Source organism: Formica exsecta, unplaced genomic scaffold (genome assembly GCF_003651465.1).
Source record: "Formica exsecta isolate Colony F162 unplaced genomic scaffold, ASM365146v1 scaffold155, whole genome shotgun sequence".
In the NCBI taxonomy this organism is placed as follows: Eukaryota; Metazoa; Arthropoda; class Insecta; order Hymenoptera; family Formicidae; genus Formica; species Formica exsecta.
Window position 1 is genome coordinate 1 of NW_021848872.1, and position 15647 is coordinate 15647.

The 15647-nt window shown below is 36.1% G+C and overlaps 2 protein-coding genes across 8 annotated transcripts in view; both read left to right on the forward strand.

Moving 5' to 3' along the window:
• Nucleotides 1-942: 942 nt before the first annotated feature.
• Nucleotides 943-5907, forward strand: LOC115232994 (3'-5' RNA helicase YTHDC2-like). Of its 2 annotated transcripts, none has more exons than XM_029803194.1 (8): nt 943-1233; nt 1523-1734; nt 1849-2042; nt 2247-4335; nt 4422-4808; nt 4888-5138; nt 5216-5553; nt 5641-5907. In XM_029803194.1, the coding sequence occupies exons 2-8, from the start codon at nt 1541-1543 to the stop codon at nt 5650-5652; spliced, it is 3465 nt and encodes a 1154-aa protein (XP_029659054.1). In that variant the 5' UTR covers nt 943-1233; nt 1523-1540; the 3' UTR covers nt 5653-5907. The 2 variants fall into 2 exon arrangements, with proteins under 2 accessions (XP_029659054.1, XP_029659055.1); XM_029803195.1 differs by having other exon boundaries at nt 943-1229.
• Nucleotides 5908-6176: 269 nt separating this feature from the next.
• LOC115232993 (von Willebrand factor A domain-containing protein 8) overlaps nt 6177-15647 on the forward strand; it is a 16177-nt gene continuing 6706 nt past the window's right edge. The window contains exons 1-9 of one of the 6 annotated variants that reach the window (XM_029803189.1): nt 6177-7165; nt 7983-8155; nt 8235-8315; nt 8447-8856; nt 8972-9136; nt 12792-12950; nt 13032-13265; nt 13360-13569; nt 13746-13906. In XM_029803189.1, the coding sequence (XP_029659049.1) occupies nt 8041-8155; nt 8235-8315; nt 8447-8856; nt 8972-9136; nt 12792-12950; nt 13032-13265; nt 13360-13569; nt 13746-13906 (1535 nt within the window). In that variant the 5' untranslated portion in view covers nt 6177-7165; nt 7983-8040. Of the gene's footprint in view, nt 7166-7728; nt 7861-7982; nt 8156-8234; nt 8316-8446; nt 8857-8971; nt 9137-12791; nt 12951-13031; nt 13266-13359; nt 13570-13745; nt 13907-14187; nt 14243-14517; nt 14677-14757; nt 14992-15085; nt 15296-15471; nt 15633-15647 lie in introns of those variants that run through there. The other 5 variants (XM_029803192.1, XM_029803188.1, XM_029803191.1 and 2 more) reach the window with 5 other exon arrangements.

Sequence of the window (15647 nt, forward strand, 5' to 3'; positions counted from 1 at the left end):
TATATATATATATATATAAGTATTCACACTCCCTTTTCGAATTGGAATTATATTACATCAATTTTATCCGTAGAGCATTCGAAGTGAGTGCGAATATTTAAAACACAGGTGGAGCTGACAATCGTTGTTAGACATTGCTTTGCTGCTTATCAACGTTTATTTCTCGTGCTAACGCGATACGCGATACGTTTTTGGCTTTCATTATATTCGTAAATTTTTCTGAAGAGATAAACGCACTCTCGTGCAAGGTAAACGAGTGCATTTAGCGAGTGAATGCGCTTTCGAGTGTGATTTTACGCCTTTTGCATTTCGCACCATTGTTGAGATCAGCATAAATAAATTATTATATCGGAGCGAAATTCATGACCTCTGGCGTGTTGCTCCAAAGTAGTAAGAGTGTAAGTAAGTAAATTTTTTGCGTTCGTTTTTTTTTTTTTTTTTTTTTTAATTGCTGACGATGCGTTCGGCGATCGTCCAAATTTCTCGATCTTCGAAGTATTCGGAATATTCCCTTCGATACTATTCGTTTTATGTATCAGTTATAAGTTAATTAAATATTTCAATATATTTTTTGAGCACAATATTTTACTGGTGTATCATGTGTGTGTAACCAGTTTTTATTTTTGAATATATTGTAGAATATACAATGCATTTTTTAACCTAAAATCAACGTGTTGATTTATTCGTAACAGGTGATTTGAGCATTTACTATGCCACGCAGAAAACAGCAAAGACATCGCCCTATAGGGGAAGATACTAGAATAGCAGTGAATTTAACTATAAAAAAATTATTGGAAACTCCAGATCAAAAGGAGCTAGAATTTTATATATATATATATATAAGTATTCACACTCCCTTTTCGAATTGGAATTATATTACATCAATTTTATCCGTAGAGCATTCGAAGTGAGTGCGAATATTTAAAACACAGGTGGAGCTGACAATCGTTGTTAGACATTGCTTTGCTGCTTATCAACGTTTATTTCTCGTGCTAACGCGATACGCGATACGTTTTTGGCTTTCATTATATTCGTAAATTTTTCTGAAGAGATAAACGCACTCTCGTGCAAGGTAAACGAGTGCATTTAGCGAGTGAATGCGCTTTCGAGTGTGATTTTACGCCTTTTGCATTTCGCACCATTGTTGAGATCAGCATAAATAAATTATTATATCGGAGCGAAATTCATGACCTCTGGCGTGTGGTGTGTTGCTCCAAAGTAGTAAGAGTGTAAGTAAGTAAATTTTTTGCGTTCGTTTTTTTTTTTTTTTTGAAGAAATTGCTGACGATGCGTTCGGCGATCGTCCAAATTTCTCGATCTTCGAAGTATTCGGAATATTCCCTTCGATACTATTCGTTTTATGTATCAGTTATAAGTTAATTAAATATTTCAATATATTTTTTGAGCACAATATTTTACTGGTGTATCATGTGTGTGTAACCAGTTTTTATTTTTGAATATATTGTAGAATATACAATGCATTTTTTAACCTAAAATCAACGTGTTGATTTATTGGTAACAGGTGATTTGAGCACTTACTATGCCACGCAGAAAACAGCAAAGACATCGCCCTATAGGGGAAGATACTAGAATAGCAGTGAATTTAACTATAAAAAAATTATTGGAAACTCCAGATCAAAAGGAGCTAGAATTTCCATCTTCGTACACAGCAGAAGAGAGAGCTTACATCCATGAACTAGCTAGACAACTTGGTCTAAAATCAAAAAGCCGAGGGTATGATCAAATGTGATGAACTTTATGTTCATTGAGAGAGAACATAGCAATTACATTTCTCCACTTAATCTTTTCTTTAACAGATTTATTTTTATTGTGTCTTTTATTTTGCAGGAAAGGTATGAATCGATTCTTGACGGTATATAAGAGAGAAGGATCAACAATAGTTCAGGCTGATGCTGTGATAAAATTACGAAAACCATCGAAGCAAAGCATATATAATTTGATGCAAACCTTTCCATTAAATCACAAAGAATGTCAAGACTTGCTGCCTCCAATCGAGAGAGAGCGTCCTCTCAATAACGATGGTATGCAAAAAACTAATTTATGACAAGTATATTAGTTATTTATATATAAATATATGTTATTTATATATGAATTTATTTATGATTATTTATAGTCGAAAAAAAAAAAAATGATAGAATATATTTAACACATGTTAATATAATTATTAATTCATATAAAAACTTAGCTCATGATTAGTTTTTAATGGAATATTTTTATTGTTGTAGTAAATACAAACACTAAGACAATGGGAAGGCTGAATAATAGTATACCACAAGTACCTCAGTTAAAAACTAATTTTGAAGTGCTACATTTTCGCAAGTCTTTACCAATTTTTAATGCGAGAGAAGAAATTATTAATGCATTGAACAATCATCAAGTTGTTATAATCGCGGGTGAAACGGGATGTGGCAAAACTACACAGGTACCGCAATACATCTTGGAACACTATCAGCAAAAGCATCAGGCTTGTAGAATCATTTGCACACAACCCAGGCGTTTATCGGCTGTATCCGTGGCCGAAAGAGTGGCGTTCGAAAGGGAAGAAAAAATTGGCCAGACATTCGGATATCAAATAAGACTGGAAAGTAGAGTAGCTCCGAAAACTCTCTTGACATATTGTACAAATGGAGTACTACTTAGAACTTTAATGGGCGGAGATTCTGCCCTAACTACGCTCACGCATATCATCGTCGATGAAGTTCACGAACGGGACAGATTTTGTGACTTTCTTCTGATAGCCTTAAAGGACGCGTTAGTTAAATATCGTTCCTTAAAATTGATACTTATGAGTGCTACAATGGACACCAGTATCTTCGCAAAATATTTTAATAAATGTACTGTCACCAACGTTCCGGGCCGATCCTATGACGTGGACGTGTATTTTCTGGAGGATATCTTGAAAATGACTGGTTACATGACGAAGGAAATGCTCATGAAGAAAAAGGAATTTTTAAAATGTAAAGATAAGCAGAAAACTTTGGAATCTTGGAAGCAATATAAGCCCCAACATTCTAATAAAAATACCAAGAGCGAAAAGAATTTGCTACCCGCTCCGATTCTAGCTCAACAGAGTGACCCTATACCAGAGAAAGTTAAGTTAGAACCTTGGCTGATAGAAGAAATGGATAAGAGTATTCTCGATGCTTGGGTAAACGGGAGAGAAGACAACTTTGCACAGCTCCTGCATTTTATACTTTCAGAAAATGTCTCTGTGGATTATCAGCATTCCGAAACTTCTGTAACACCATTGATGGCAGCTGCTGTTAGAGGGTGCATAAACACAACCGAGCAACTTTTAAATCTAGGAGCGAATCTTAATTTGAGAGCCATTAACGGTTGTACCGCGTTAGACTGGGCAAAGAGCAGGAATCATACCGAATGTGCTGAATTAATCGAAGCTTACATGAAAACTTATGATTGCGCGGTATCGAATAATGAACTAACACACGTTGCGGAGACAACTTCGCTCTCTGAAGAAGATAAATTATTGCTCGATATATACCATCATACATTTAACGACGATAATATAGATTACAATTTACTGTTAGAATTAATCTTTTACATTCATATAAAAATGCCTCATGGCTCTATTTTAATATTTTTACCGGGATATGATGATATAGTGACGATGAGAGAAAAAATAAATGCGGAAGAGAAAAAAATGAATCAAAATTTACGCTACATTTTATATGTACTTCATTCGAATATGCAGACTTGTGATCAGAAAAAAGTATTTAAACCCAGTCCTCAGGGTACACGAAAGATTATCCTTTCTACGAATATATCGGAAACTAGCATCACAATCGATGATGTCGTGTATGTCATTGATTCGGGAAAGGTTAAGGAGAAGTCTTTTGACGCTATATCGGGCGTTTGTACGCTGACCTCCAACTGGATATCTCAAGCTTGTGCAAAACAGCGGAAAGGTAGAGCAGGCAGATGTAGAAGAGGAATTTGCTATCGTTTATTTTCTTCGGTCCGATATAATAATATGCAGCTTCACCAAACGCCTGAGATTCTACGATTACCGTTGCAAGAATTGTGTTTATTCACTAAACATTTAACGCCGGGAAACACACCTATAGCTGAATTCTTGGATAAAGCTTTGGAGCCACCGTCTAATGTAGTGACTAGAAATGCAGTTCAATTATTAAAGACTATTGATGCGCTAGATCCATGGGAAGATCTCACTGAATTAGGGAGTCATTTACTAGATTTGCCGATTGAACCGAGACTCGGGAAGATGTTGCTATACGCCGTCGTTCTAAAATGTTTGGATCCCATTTTGACAATCGTTTGCAGTTTAGCATACAAGTGAATATACATTTAAATACATAATGTATATGAATTTGAATTTTGTATATCTGTTCATTATTATATTGTAAAACAATTTATTGCAGAGATCCCTTCATACTACCGTCGCAACCATCGCAAAAGAGAGCTTTAACTGCAGCACGAAAAAAATTTGCGACTGGAACGTACTCGGATCATATGGTAGTATTGCGAGCATTCCAGGGTTGGCAGAACGCTAGAGCGGCCGGCAAAGAACGTGCGTTTTGCGAGAAAAATTTTATCTCCGCTCCTGTCATGGAGATGGTGGTCGGAATGCGTACGCAACTACTTGGCCAATTGCGCGCATCTGGATTCGTTAGAGCTAGGAGTCCTGGAGATATTCGGGATTTAAATTCTAATTCAGAGAATTGGGCTGTTGTGAAAGCAGCCCTGACCGCAGGCTTATATCCCAATTTAATTCGAGCTGATCGAGAGCATATGCAGTTACGAACGCAGTATGTATTTTGTTTGACAAGCTATCATAATTTGTAGACAGTTTGTAACGTTGCTGTATGCGCTTATACTTTGTTACAGAAAAGAAGTTAAAGTATTCTTCCATCCGTCGTCGACCTTGAGAGATTATCCCAAATCTCCGAGGATGACATCCGCACAAACACATGCAGCTAATGTACAAACTTTACCATGCGATTGGTTGGTTTATGAGGAGATGAGCCGTACAGGACGTTTCTGTCATGTGAAAGTCGTTACACTTGTTAATCCATTAACTGTAGCATTATTTAGTGGACCAGCTAGATTACCAATGAATATAATTTGTGAAACTGAAGGTAAGCGGCGCATGTCTCTTTTTTATATACAATATATTATTATAATGTGATATATATTTGAACAAAAATATTGATAGCTGTTCCGGAAAGCGAATCGGATTCAGAGGTTGATGAAGCTCATGAAGGGACTATTTTTAAACTCGATGATTGGGTGGTATTTAAGCTTGATCCCGAAACGGCCCAATTGTTTTTATATTTGCGGCAGAAGTGGAACGCTTTATTCCTCAGGCGTATGAAAGCACCGAGCAAAGCTATGTCAGCGTTAGATGAAAAAGTTATAAACACTTTGGTGACAGTAATTACGAATGAGGAGCAAGCGTGTGGGCTCCAACAGCCCGCTGGTATTGGCCAACGGCCACGTCCATTAATCGTCGATTATTACCCTGCGAACGTTAGAAGAGACGATTATCCAGAAGTAAGTTTATAATATTTGTTTAATATTGCAAACGCGTGATATAGATTGGTCAGATAAATTTTAACGTGATTTCTGCATTTTTTGTAGAGATATTTCTAAAGTAAGAAGAGGAAAAATATATAAAAGTCTGTTGTTGTGTACAATCTACAATTTGTGCATTTTTTGGTCGCTAATTTTAGCAAATAGAAATTGCTGTATCTAATGTACTGTTCTATATTTCTAGAATGAGTCTTTTTATTGATAGTGGATATTTATAAAAGATATATAGTGTGCTGATTGTATATCTATCTATGGATATTTATTGAATGTATGTGAATGCTTTTCATATAAATATTGCATTCTAATTTACAGTATTGATGAAGACTGTTAGAGTAATAAGTTTTTTGAATAATACTCATATAATACTTGTGATCCCTCCTTTCTCTCTACTTTCATTAAAGTAATAACATTTGTTTGTCTTACTACGAAATTGTAGTGCTTATACTTCTAAGATAGAAATCTTCCTGAAGAATATAGATAAAAGATAGATTGATACGATACTGGTCGTTATCAAGGTCGATATATATCTTTCCGCGATAGGTCCGTCCTGTCAAAATTACGACGGAAAATTACTATTCAACGATTGTACGTTTCGAACTAGTCGAGAATTTGCTTCAATTGGATCCCCAATTCAGAAGTATGTAAATACGCCTTAAACTTTATGTATCTTATATAAAAATATGTGATATATTGTGTAGGCACTAAACTCTAGCTTAACTACTTTTTGTACTACATATAATGTATGTCGCATTACTCTCCCAATAGTCAGCATAAATTATCATATTATTAACTATTAAATAGCAGCTGTATATGATGCATAATTCATCATCACATTGTGTGCTATTTAAAATAATTTTCAATGCAATATCTCATATAGCAGTTCTGATTATTGTTTGAAGAACAAACTAAATAAGAATGATACCTTAATATTTTATAATTGTATTACAAGTGCAAATTTATGTACACTTACTATATTGATAGCTACTGAATATTTTATATATTCATTAATATATTATTATATAATATATATAATAATAATATATTCATTGATTAATAATTCTTTAATATAGGTTTTTAATATAAGTATATCTTGGAAAAAGAAGTGCAAAGTATAATATCAACGACATTTTATTTTATTTAATTTTCATGCTTTTAACAATGTTATAATTTTTAGTGATTATCGAGTAAACAGAAATGTTAAAGCTAGACACAGCATCACAGCGAGCTTTAAATGATTGTAATACTGGTCAATATTATATATGTGATAAAAATCTCATATATAATAGAAACTAGTGAAATAAAGAAATATATATTAATGTAATTCTCTTGTTTCATTTCCAAGAGATCTTTGCCGTAATCGACTCGGCGATTGAACTTTGATCTCTTGTGTGTCATACGCAATGTATATATGTGACATGTAGAATTAATCGCGTCTTTAGATAAAAGGAACTCCAGTACGTATTCTATTGTGAGTATTTGGAAAAGAATAGCTGTGCGTCGAGTTATTTTGAAATTTCCACGATATCGATCGTCGCCGACATTACAAATATAAATATAGTTTATTTTAATTAAAGTGAAGTATATTTTTAAAACGTTCGAGATATTTTTACATTTTTATTTATTTGTATTAAAACCGTAATAATAATAATTTTATTTCGATTATAATAATGGAAGATTACATTGAAAAATAGCGAGCGTATTGTTACATAATGTACGATGCACGTGTTTCGCTAGATTGCACTATCATTCGTATAATCTTGTTGTTTGTTTCAATACAGATTGTCAGTCAAAAATCATTCGTACATATATATATGTTCATTGTTTATTCATGTATATAGGTATATTCTTTACAGCTGAACTGGTTGCACCAGTTCAGAGCCCATCCTTCTCCTTCCAATGGGGAGAGAAAAAGATAAACTCTGAACCAGTGCAGCCAGTTCAGCTGCAAAGAACAGACCCTATGACTACTAATGGCCGCGTTCAGCAGAGAAAACCGCTTAGTAGCAATCGAATATGATTGGTTCTTACATTTAGAACCAACGAATCAACGTCAAGTGTTGACAAGACGATAACTGAGCGCTTTCTCTGCTGAACGCGGCCAATGAAAACGTAAGACACGACCATATGATCTGACGCGATCACGTGTGTCGACACGTGGTGTCGACGAATTAGGTTATGTTATATTAACCAAACATAAGTAAAGACATTCGTGTATAATTTAGCAATATACACCGAGGTATAAACTCCTTTTTGCTGTATGTGTTTACAGTGCGTCAAAAAATAATTTGATTAAAATTCGACTGACAGTCATTTAGCCTGTCATCATTTCAAAACACTTTGTTAAGATTTTTGACAGCGCTCGTCATATTATCTATATGAAATGTTTGCAGGTCGCTACTTAGGCATAGCATGTTTTCTACGTGGAATTAAAGTATTGTTTTGTGAGAGATGTTATCCATCCCTCGGAATTTCTATCGCCTGTCAACGGTGGATCGAATTTTGGAGCGGTCCAATAGATTTAACTATAGGCCAAATTTTTTGGTATTTCTACGTTGTAAATCAGGTGAGATTATACTTTACTGATGAATTGATATTGATTTGTTTTTCTCGTGACACTGAGTGATTGTATATTTCTGTTTTAGACAATGCAGTTATCACTATTGGTGATGTATCAAAAGAAGTGAGACCAGCGAACAATCCAGAGTATGTTCCAAGAAAGTATTGTAAGTGTTGCATATTTTGTTATTTATTATATATATATATATATATTATATAATATGATATGTACAAGAGAATTAAAATTGATAAGTCATTAAGCAGTATATGATGCATATTTTCCTTTATTTTTGAATAGTGTTAAATACACAATCTCAAGAAACACTGAGACATCTAAAATGGATGCTTCAGAAAGATATTTTACATCAAGATATGTTTTTGATGGGCGGACCTGGTGCGCGTAGACGAGAGCTCGCGCTAGCCTTTCTGGAGCTAACCGATCGTGAATTGGAATTCATTGCACTTACCCGTGATACCACAGAAGCAGATTTAAAGCAGAGAAGAGAGATCAAAAGCGGCACTGCATATTATCATGATCAGAGTGCCGTAAGAGCCGCGACCAATGGACGAGTTCTCATAATCGAAGGTGTGGAAAAGGCGGAGCGAAACGTGTTGCCTGTGCTAAATAATTTATTAGAAAATCGTGAAATGCATTTAGAAGATGGTAGATTTCTTATCCCGGCATCTCGATACGACAAATTACTAAAGGTATTTGTCCATCTATATGATTCTACGTAGAAAAAAATTTATTATCTTAGATGGAATTTCTCTTTAAACCACCTAATTTATATAAATAATAAATTTGTGGAAAATTTATTTGCAGATGCACACTCAAACAGAATTAGACGCGTGGCGTCTCGTGCGAGTCAGCGAAGATTTCATAGTAATAGCACTCGGTCTACCGTCACCACGATACCCTGGGCATTCGTTAGATCCTCCTCTCAGATCTAGATTTCAGGCCCATCACATTCCACCGCCGACATTTGAGGTAAGTATGTATACCTAAGTACGTGATTTTTAAAAGTTGGATCAGCCAAAGAGCTCAATTAACTGAATAGATTCCGTGTTCTACGTGAAGTATCAAAATGTTAAATGTCATGCACGGAAATCGGTATTACCTTCCAAGATATGTCGCATATACATACGAAATTGAATCAACGTTTAGAAAAGTCATTAAACAAGCTTCTAATTATATGTAGCGATATGGTTTCATTAAACTTTGTCATAGCAATTTGCGAACGTACGTATCGTATGATTACTGTCGCATTAAAATAGCTTTCTCGACGGTGGTGATTAAAGACACGAGTTCAATCTATTCGCTGTTCTCAGTCATATTCAGACTATCAGAGATGTAATTGCTAATGAGATAAAAATATGAGGTAACAACGATTTGATGCCTCAGCGGTGATTTTAAGAGAATGTCGTATGTTTCGCTGGCGTGGCCCCAAAGGAGAGACGGCGCGGTATAACTTCCAAGAAACTTTTGCCTGATTTATGGGGCCGGAGTAGCGTACCATTAGGCATGGGGTGCGGAGGTCGCGCGTATTCCCTCCCCTTGCGGTCCGCATCCATCCCTTCCTTCCGATGTGCTTCTCTCGTTCGCATATAAACGCGGGCTCGTGGCTGCGCCATGGTCACAGGCATCGCGCGGCTCGGATCGCGTGTCTCACAAACAGTCGAAACCTTACCCTGTCCTCCTATACGAGTCGATACGTTGGGGAATCGAACGAATTTACGTCTCAGATTAGAAAGAAACGCGAAGCCATCGGGGTTCTTCGAGTCCCAGCGTTCCAGTTTGACAGCGCAGCAACGTTAGCCGCGCGACTGTCAGCATAATCATATTTTTGTCTTTCTCTAAAATTTTTCTAAAATTTCGTGAGAAACGGTGATGTGACAATATCATTCGCGGAATATGTATATTTGTTAATTATTATTGAAAGATATTGAAGAAATATCGGCTGTACCAAGCAGTTTAATTTTTCTTTTTATTATTATATTCTGAACAACACATTAAAATTAAATATAACGTGTTGAAAACGTACTGGATTGAAAATAATAATGTTAATAATATTAAAAATAATAATATTATAATAATAATATTATTTCTCTATATCTGTTATATATAGAATTAAGTAAAATATCGAATTTTTTAAAATAATTGATTGAACGTAGGTATTTATTTAGAATTAAAAAGAAATTATGTATCTGTAAAATATTTTACGTATTTTTCATAATATACACACGCACAAATTTATAGATATTATTTTCATTAAATCATTAATTTTTAAGTTTACAAAAAAAATTTTTTTAATATTGTGGTCAACATTTTTAAATTATCCTATAAAACGCAAGTTTTTATTATAAAAAGCTTTTATAAATAATTTTGCTTCTACAGCTTCTTCATTATTTAGTATAATTGGCACAAAATTTATGCAAGGCATTATTCTAGTTCGATATAAACGTACTTTACATCTCGACATTCTGCGATAGATAGCATTTTCATGGAGAATTCCGAAGCCGTGTTGCAACCTCGTTATTGCGCACCGAGAGAATTGAAGTCGACGCGGAGACATCGCCTTGTTTTATCGCCGGTCGGAGAAACTGAATTGAACTTAGTTAATAATAAAACTCGTGGAAAAGATCACTTAAAACTTTAAAATAATTACACAGCATGGAGTATTTAAGTCGTTTCTCGTGGAACGAATATTATCCGTCACGAAATGTACATAGTGTACATATCGTTAGAGTCCGTAGAAATTGCTGTCACGTGCAGAACCAACCAAGAGATACATATACTATGTATTGAAGAATTCATGAAAAATAAATTTAGAATAAATTACACGTGATAATATTACATTTGTGCAATATTATACGGATTAGATCAGAGTTATTTTTGCGTTTTATATGGATTGTATATAGCATTATATGCTCGTGACTTCATGGGCTTATGTGTGCCACCTTTGCGAAATTACTGCCAGTCACTATAATGAAAAATGAAAATAATAGAGCGCCCAGGTCACGTTTATAGAAACCGCACAAGACAGCTAATATGCCTGGCGCCTATATTTGCAGAGTAATAAAACTTGGCAGATATATAAATAAAGGTGTGCAGACATCTATTTTCTACATACACGGTATCATCGTTTAATAATCAATCATCGCGAAAGTCGGCTTCTATTAAAATAGAAGCTTGACTTTATAGCTGATGGATGTTCCTGGGAAAAATATTGTGTGCTATAATTTAAGTTTGCCGTGATTCATTTGCTTTGTTATTATTATGGTTAGTAAAAATGTAAATGTCTGAGCAATGCTTATGATGTATTAAAATTTAGTTTATTCTCTAAATGCATACATATACCGAAGTTTTATATTATTATGTTTTTATATTATTATGTTTTTAAGGTAAAGCTACAAAGATAGAAATGTCATTGTTAATGGTGAGAATCTTCTGTCCGATATAATTCAAGTGTCATATTTGATTTCCAACGCGAGAGTGCATTGAACTACCGGAAATTGCTAGAAACAAGGAATCGCGTGTTTGCGGAACAGCTGGTTAATATTTTGATAGCCTGGTGACACATCTCTGAAGGAAGATGGCGAATTTTTCCTGGCGAGTTCGCGTTTTATAAGAAATTCGTATTTAATCGCGAGATAATGTCGGCTTGGTCATTGATCTTATCTATCCGAAATCGGCGCAGTATGTATTCGATATAACATATAACGGCGAATAATCGGAATAGGACGAAAGTCCGACATGGATAATAATCGAACGTGTCGAGAGAATTACGAGAAGCTTCGGCGCGAAATTGATTTTCCGTTTCTTCTATTTTCGCGACGAATCCCGGGGACGAACGAGTCACGAAAACCACATTTCCGCCAACGCCGCAATTACACAGTCGATCGAGGGCTCGAGATTATAATCCGGTCCGATTGAAAGTTTTCGATGGAAATTCCGAGTGGGTGGGCGCGACGGTATCTCTCGCGCGGCTTCCGTGCCGAGTGGTAGTTATTCATCTGGGCGCGCAATGTTGGAAGGCTCTCGGCGTTAATCACTCTCCTCGGAAGGAGGACTGTTTCGTGTATCGAGTCGTACATTCCTCACGTGCGGACGGTTCCGCCGCTTTTCCGCGCGCCGACTATGCGAGCTATTCTATCGGAGAAGGCGGAAGTAATGGTAAGATAACTCCCGCTCATGGGCTTGCCGAATTCGAGCGATTCAACGCATGCTGTGCGGATAGAGACTCGCGTTAAATAACATTAAATATATTACAATCTTACAACACAGCCGTAAACTTCTACGTGAGTTTGAAACTTTCGTTCTACCACGATGCTTCAAGTGCGGAATTTAAGCATCAGTTGCCTGAATGTAATTATTAAGCATAAATTGGACGCTTATTTAATGGCTGTAACTCAATTGCTAAAAATTCAATCGTTCTTTCTCTTGATTGGTATTGTTAAATGCAAAAAAAAAAAAGATCTTTATAAAATTATAACATACTCTAAAATAATTAATACCTTTGTTCAAACAAAAAAATTAAACCAATCTAATAAAAGGCAAATGCAGACACATAATTTATTAAGTTTTAGCATATTTGTTCATATGCGGAATATCGAGTATACTATTTTGAGATTCGATTTTTAAGGAACAATTCGAGATCTTGAGAAATTTAGCGCCTAACGTCGACTCTGGAAAATTATCGCAATTGTTATCGTGCGCTCACGCATTAATTACTCAAGAAGCGATCACCATAGGCTTGCCAGATTTTCCTTTGGACAGTTTGTCATCGGCCGCTTTAATTCTGGTAAATTTTCAGCTTTTGGATCGATATATTATACATGGCATGTTTTGTTGGTCTTGGGGTTAATTTTGCGTGTTTGCATAGGAGAAAAGCCCCGTCTTATCGATGTACGACGTCTTCTATAGGTGTTATCCGTATAAACTTTTTTTGGGTAAAGAAGGTCAGAATGCCGTCGAGGATATTCTTAGAACGTTTAACATTTTGAGTGATTCCAAAAAGAAGCAGACTACTGTTAGTAGTCAAATTGATGCTACGAAGACAGCTGATGGTTTTTTGGAGATCAACATAAAGCGCAATAATGGGCAAGCAAATTTTCACGTAAGCTATAAATAATTATTCGTTTGTAATACGCTTGTATTCGTTATATTACTGATTTCTGTTGCTGAAGTATCTGAATTTATTTTGCGAATAGGTTTCTTGCGGCACGAGCCAATCTAGTAGCGTAAATAATGATCTGTATGTAGAGACTAATTATCAGAACAATTTGTTGGCGAGCATGTTGGAGTCTCACTTGGCGTCCGATTTCTGCTTGATCGGACCGAAGGGCTGCGGCAAGTCCACTACCGTTCGACGGCTCGCTGATTTATTAGGGTATCAAGTGGAGCCAATAGTACTCTATCAGGCAAGTCTCGAGCATTTTCTTACGAACACGAGATTACATCGCAACATTAGTTTGCGATTATATGTTCTTTCGTGAAAAATGACGATTTTCGTTCAACTAAGAAAGAATTTAGTTCGCACGTGCGACAGTTATTGCGGCAATTCGTTCGTAATGAAACGGTTGAAATATTTTCTTAGGATATGACGTCCAGAGATCTGATACAACAACGGACCACATCCCTTAACGGCGACACAGTCTGGAGAGATTCACCGCTGGTCGACGCGGCTCTCAACGGCAAATTAGCCGTGCTGGATGGTATTAATAGGATTCATTCTAGTACTTTAGCTATACTGCACAGGTAATCGGCATTCTCGGAATCACTCTCCTCGGAAGGAGGACTGTTTCGTGTATCGAGTCGTACATTCCTCACGTGCGGACGGTTCCGCCGCTTTTCCGCGCGCCGACTATGCGAGCTATTCTATCGGAGAAGGCGGAAGTAATGATAAGATAACTCCCGCTCATGGGATTGCCGAATTCGAGCGATTCAACGCATGCTGTGCGGATAGAGACTCGCGTTAAATAACATTAAATATATTACAACCTTACAACACAGCCGTAAACTTCTACGTGAGTTTGAAACTTTCGTTCTACCACGATGCTTCAAGTGCGGAATTTAAGCATCAGTTGCCTGAATGTAATTATTAAGCATAAATTGGACGCTTATTTAATGGCTGTAACTCAATTGCTAAAAATTCAATCGTTCTTTCTCTTGATTGGTATTGTTAAATGCAAAAAAAAAAGATCTTTATAAAATTATAACATACTCTAAAATAATTAATACCTTTGTTCAAACAAAAAAATTAAACCAATCTAATAAAAGGCAAATGCAGACACATAATTTATTAAGTTTTAGCATATTTGTTCATATGCGGAATATCGAGTATACTATTTTGAGATTCGATTTTTAAGGAACAATTCGAGATCTTGAGAAATTTAGCGCCTAACGTCGACTCTGGAAAATTATCGCAATTGTTATCGTGCGCTCACGCATTAATTACTCAAGAAGCGATCACCATAGGCTTGCCAGATTTTCCTTTGGACAGTTTGTCATCGGCCGCTTTAATTCTGGTAAATTTTCAGCTTTTGGATCGATATATTATACATGGCATGTTTTGTTGGTCTTGGGGTTAATTTTGCGTGTTTGCATAGGAGAAAAGCCCCGTCTTATCGATGTACGACGTCTTCTATAGGTGTTATCCGTATAAACTTTTTTTGGGTAAAGAAGGTCAGAATGCCGTCGAGGATATTCTTAGAACGTTTAACATTTTGAGTGATTCCAAAAAGAAGCAGACTACTGTTAGTAGTCAAATTGATGCTACGAAGACAGCTGATGGTTTTTTGGAGATCAACATAAAGCGCAATAATGGGCAAGCAAATTTTCACGTAAGCTATAAATAATTATTCGTTTGTAATACGCTTGTATTCGTTATATTACTGATTTCTGTTACTGAAGTATCTGAATTTATTTTGCGAATAGGTTTCTTGCGGCACGAGCCAATCTAGTAGCGTAAATAATGATCTGTATGTAGAGACTAATTATCAGAACAATTTGTTGGCGAGCATGTTGGAGTCTCACTTGGCGTCCGATTTCTGCTTGATCGGACCGAAGGGCTGCGGCAAGTCCACTACCGTTCGACGGCTCGCTGATTTATTAGGGTATCAAGTGGAGCCAATAGTACTCTATCAGGCAAGTCTCGAGCATTTTCTTACGAACACGAGATTACATCGCAACATTAGTTTGCGATTATATGTTCTTTCGTGAAAAATGACGATTTTCGTTCAACTAAGAAAGAATTTAGTTCGCACGTGCGACAGTTATTGCGGCAATTCGTTCGTAATGAAACGGTTGAAATATTTTCTTAGGATATGACGTCCAGAGATCTGATACAACAACGGACCACATCCCTTAACGGCGACACAGTCTGGAGAGATTCACCGCTGGTCGACGCGGCTCTCAACGGCAAATTAGCCGTGCTGGATGGTATTAATAGGATTCATTCTAGTACTTTAGCTATACTGCACAGGTAATCGGCATTCTC

Excerpts from the sequence above, each read along its gene's own strand:
- LOC115232994 (XM_029803194.1), top strand. The coding sequence starts at position 1,541 with ATGCCACGCAGAAAACAGCAAAGACATCGCCCTATAGGGGAAGATACT. Across the intron at positions 2,043-2,246 it reads GCGTCCTCTCAATAACGATG|TAAATACAAACACTAAGACA; the intron begins GTATGCAAAAAA and ends TTATTGTTGTAG. Across the intron at positions 4,336-4,421 it reads GTTTGCAGTTTAGCATACAA|AGATCCCTTCATACTACCGT; the intron begins GTGAATATACAT and ends AATTTATTGCAG.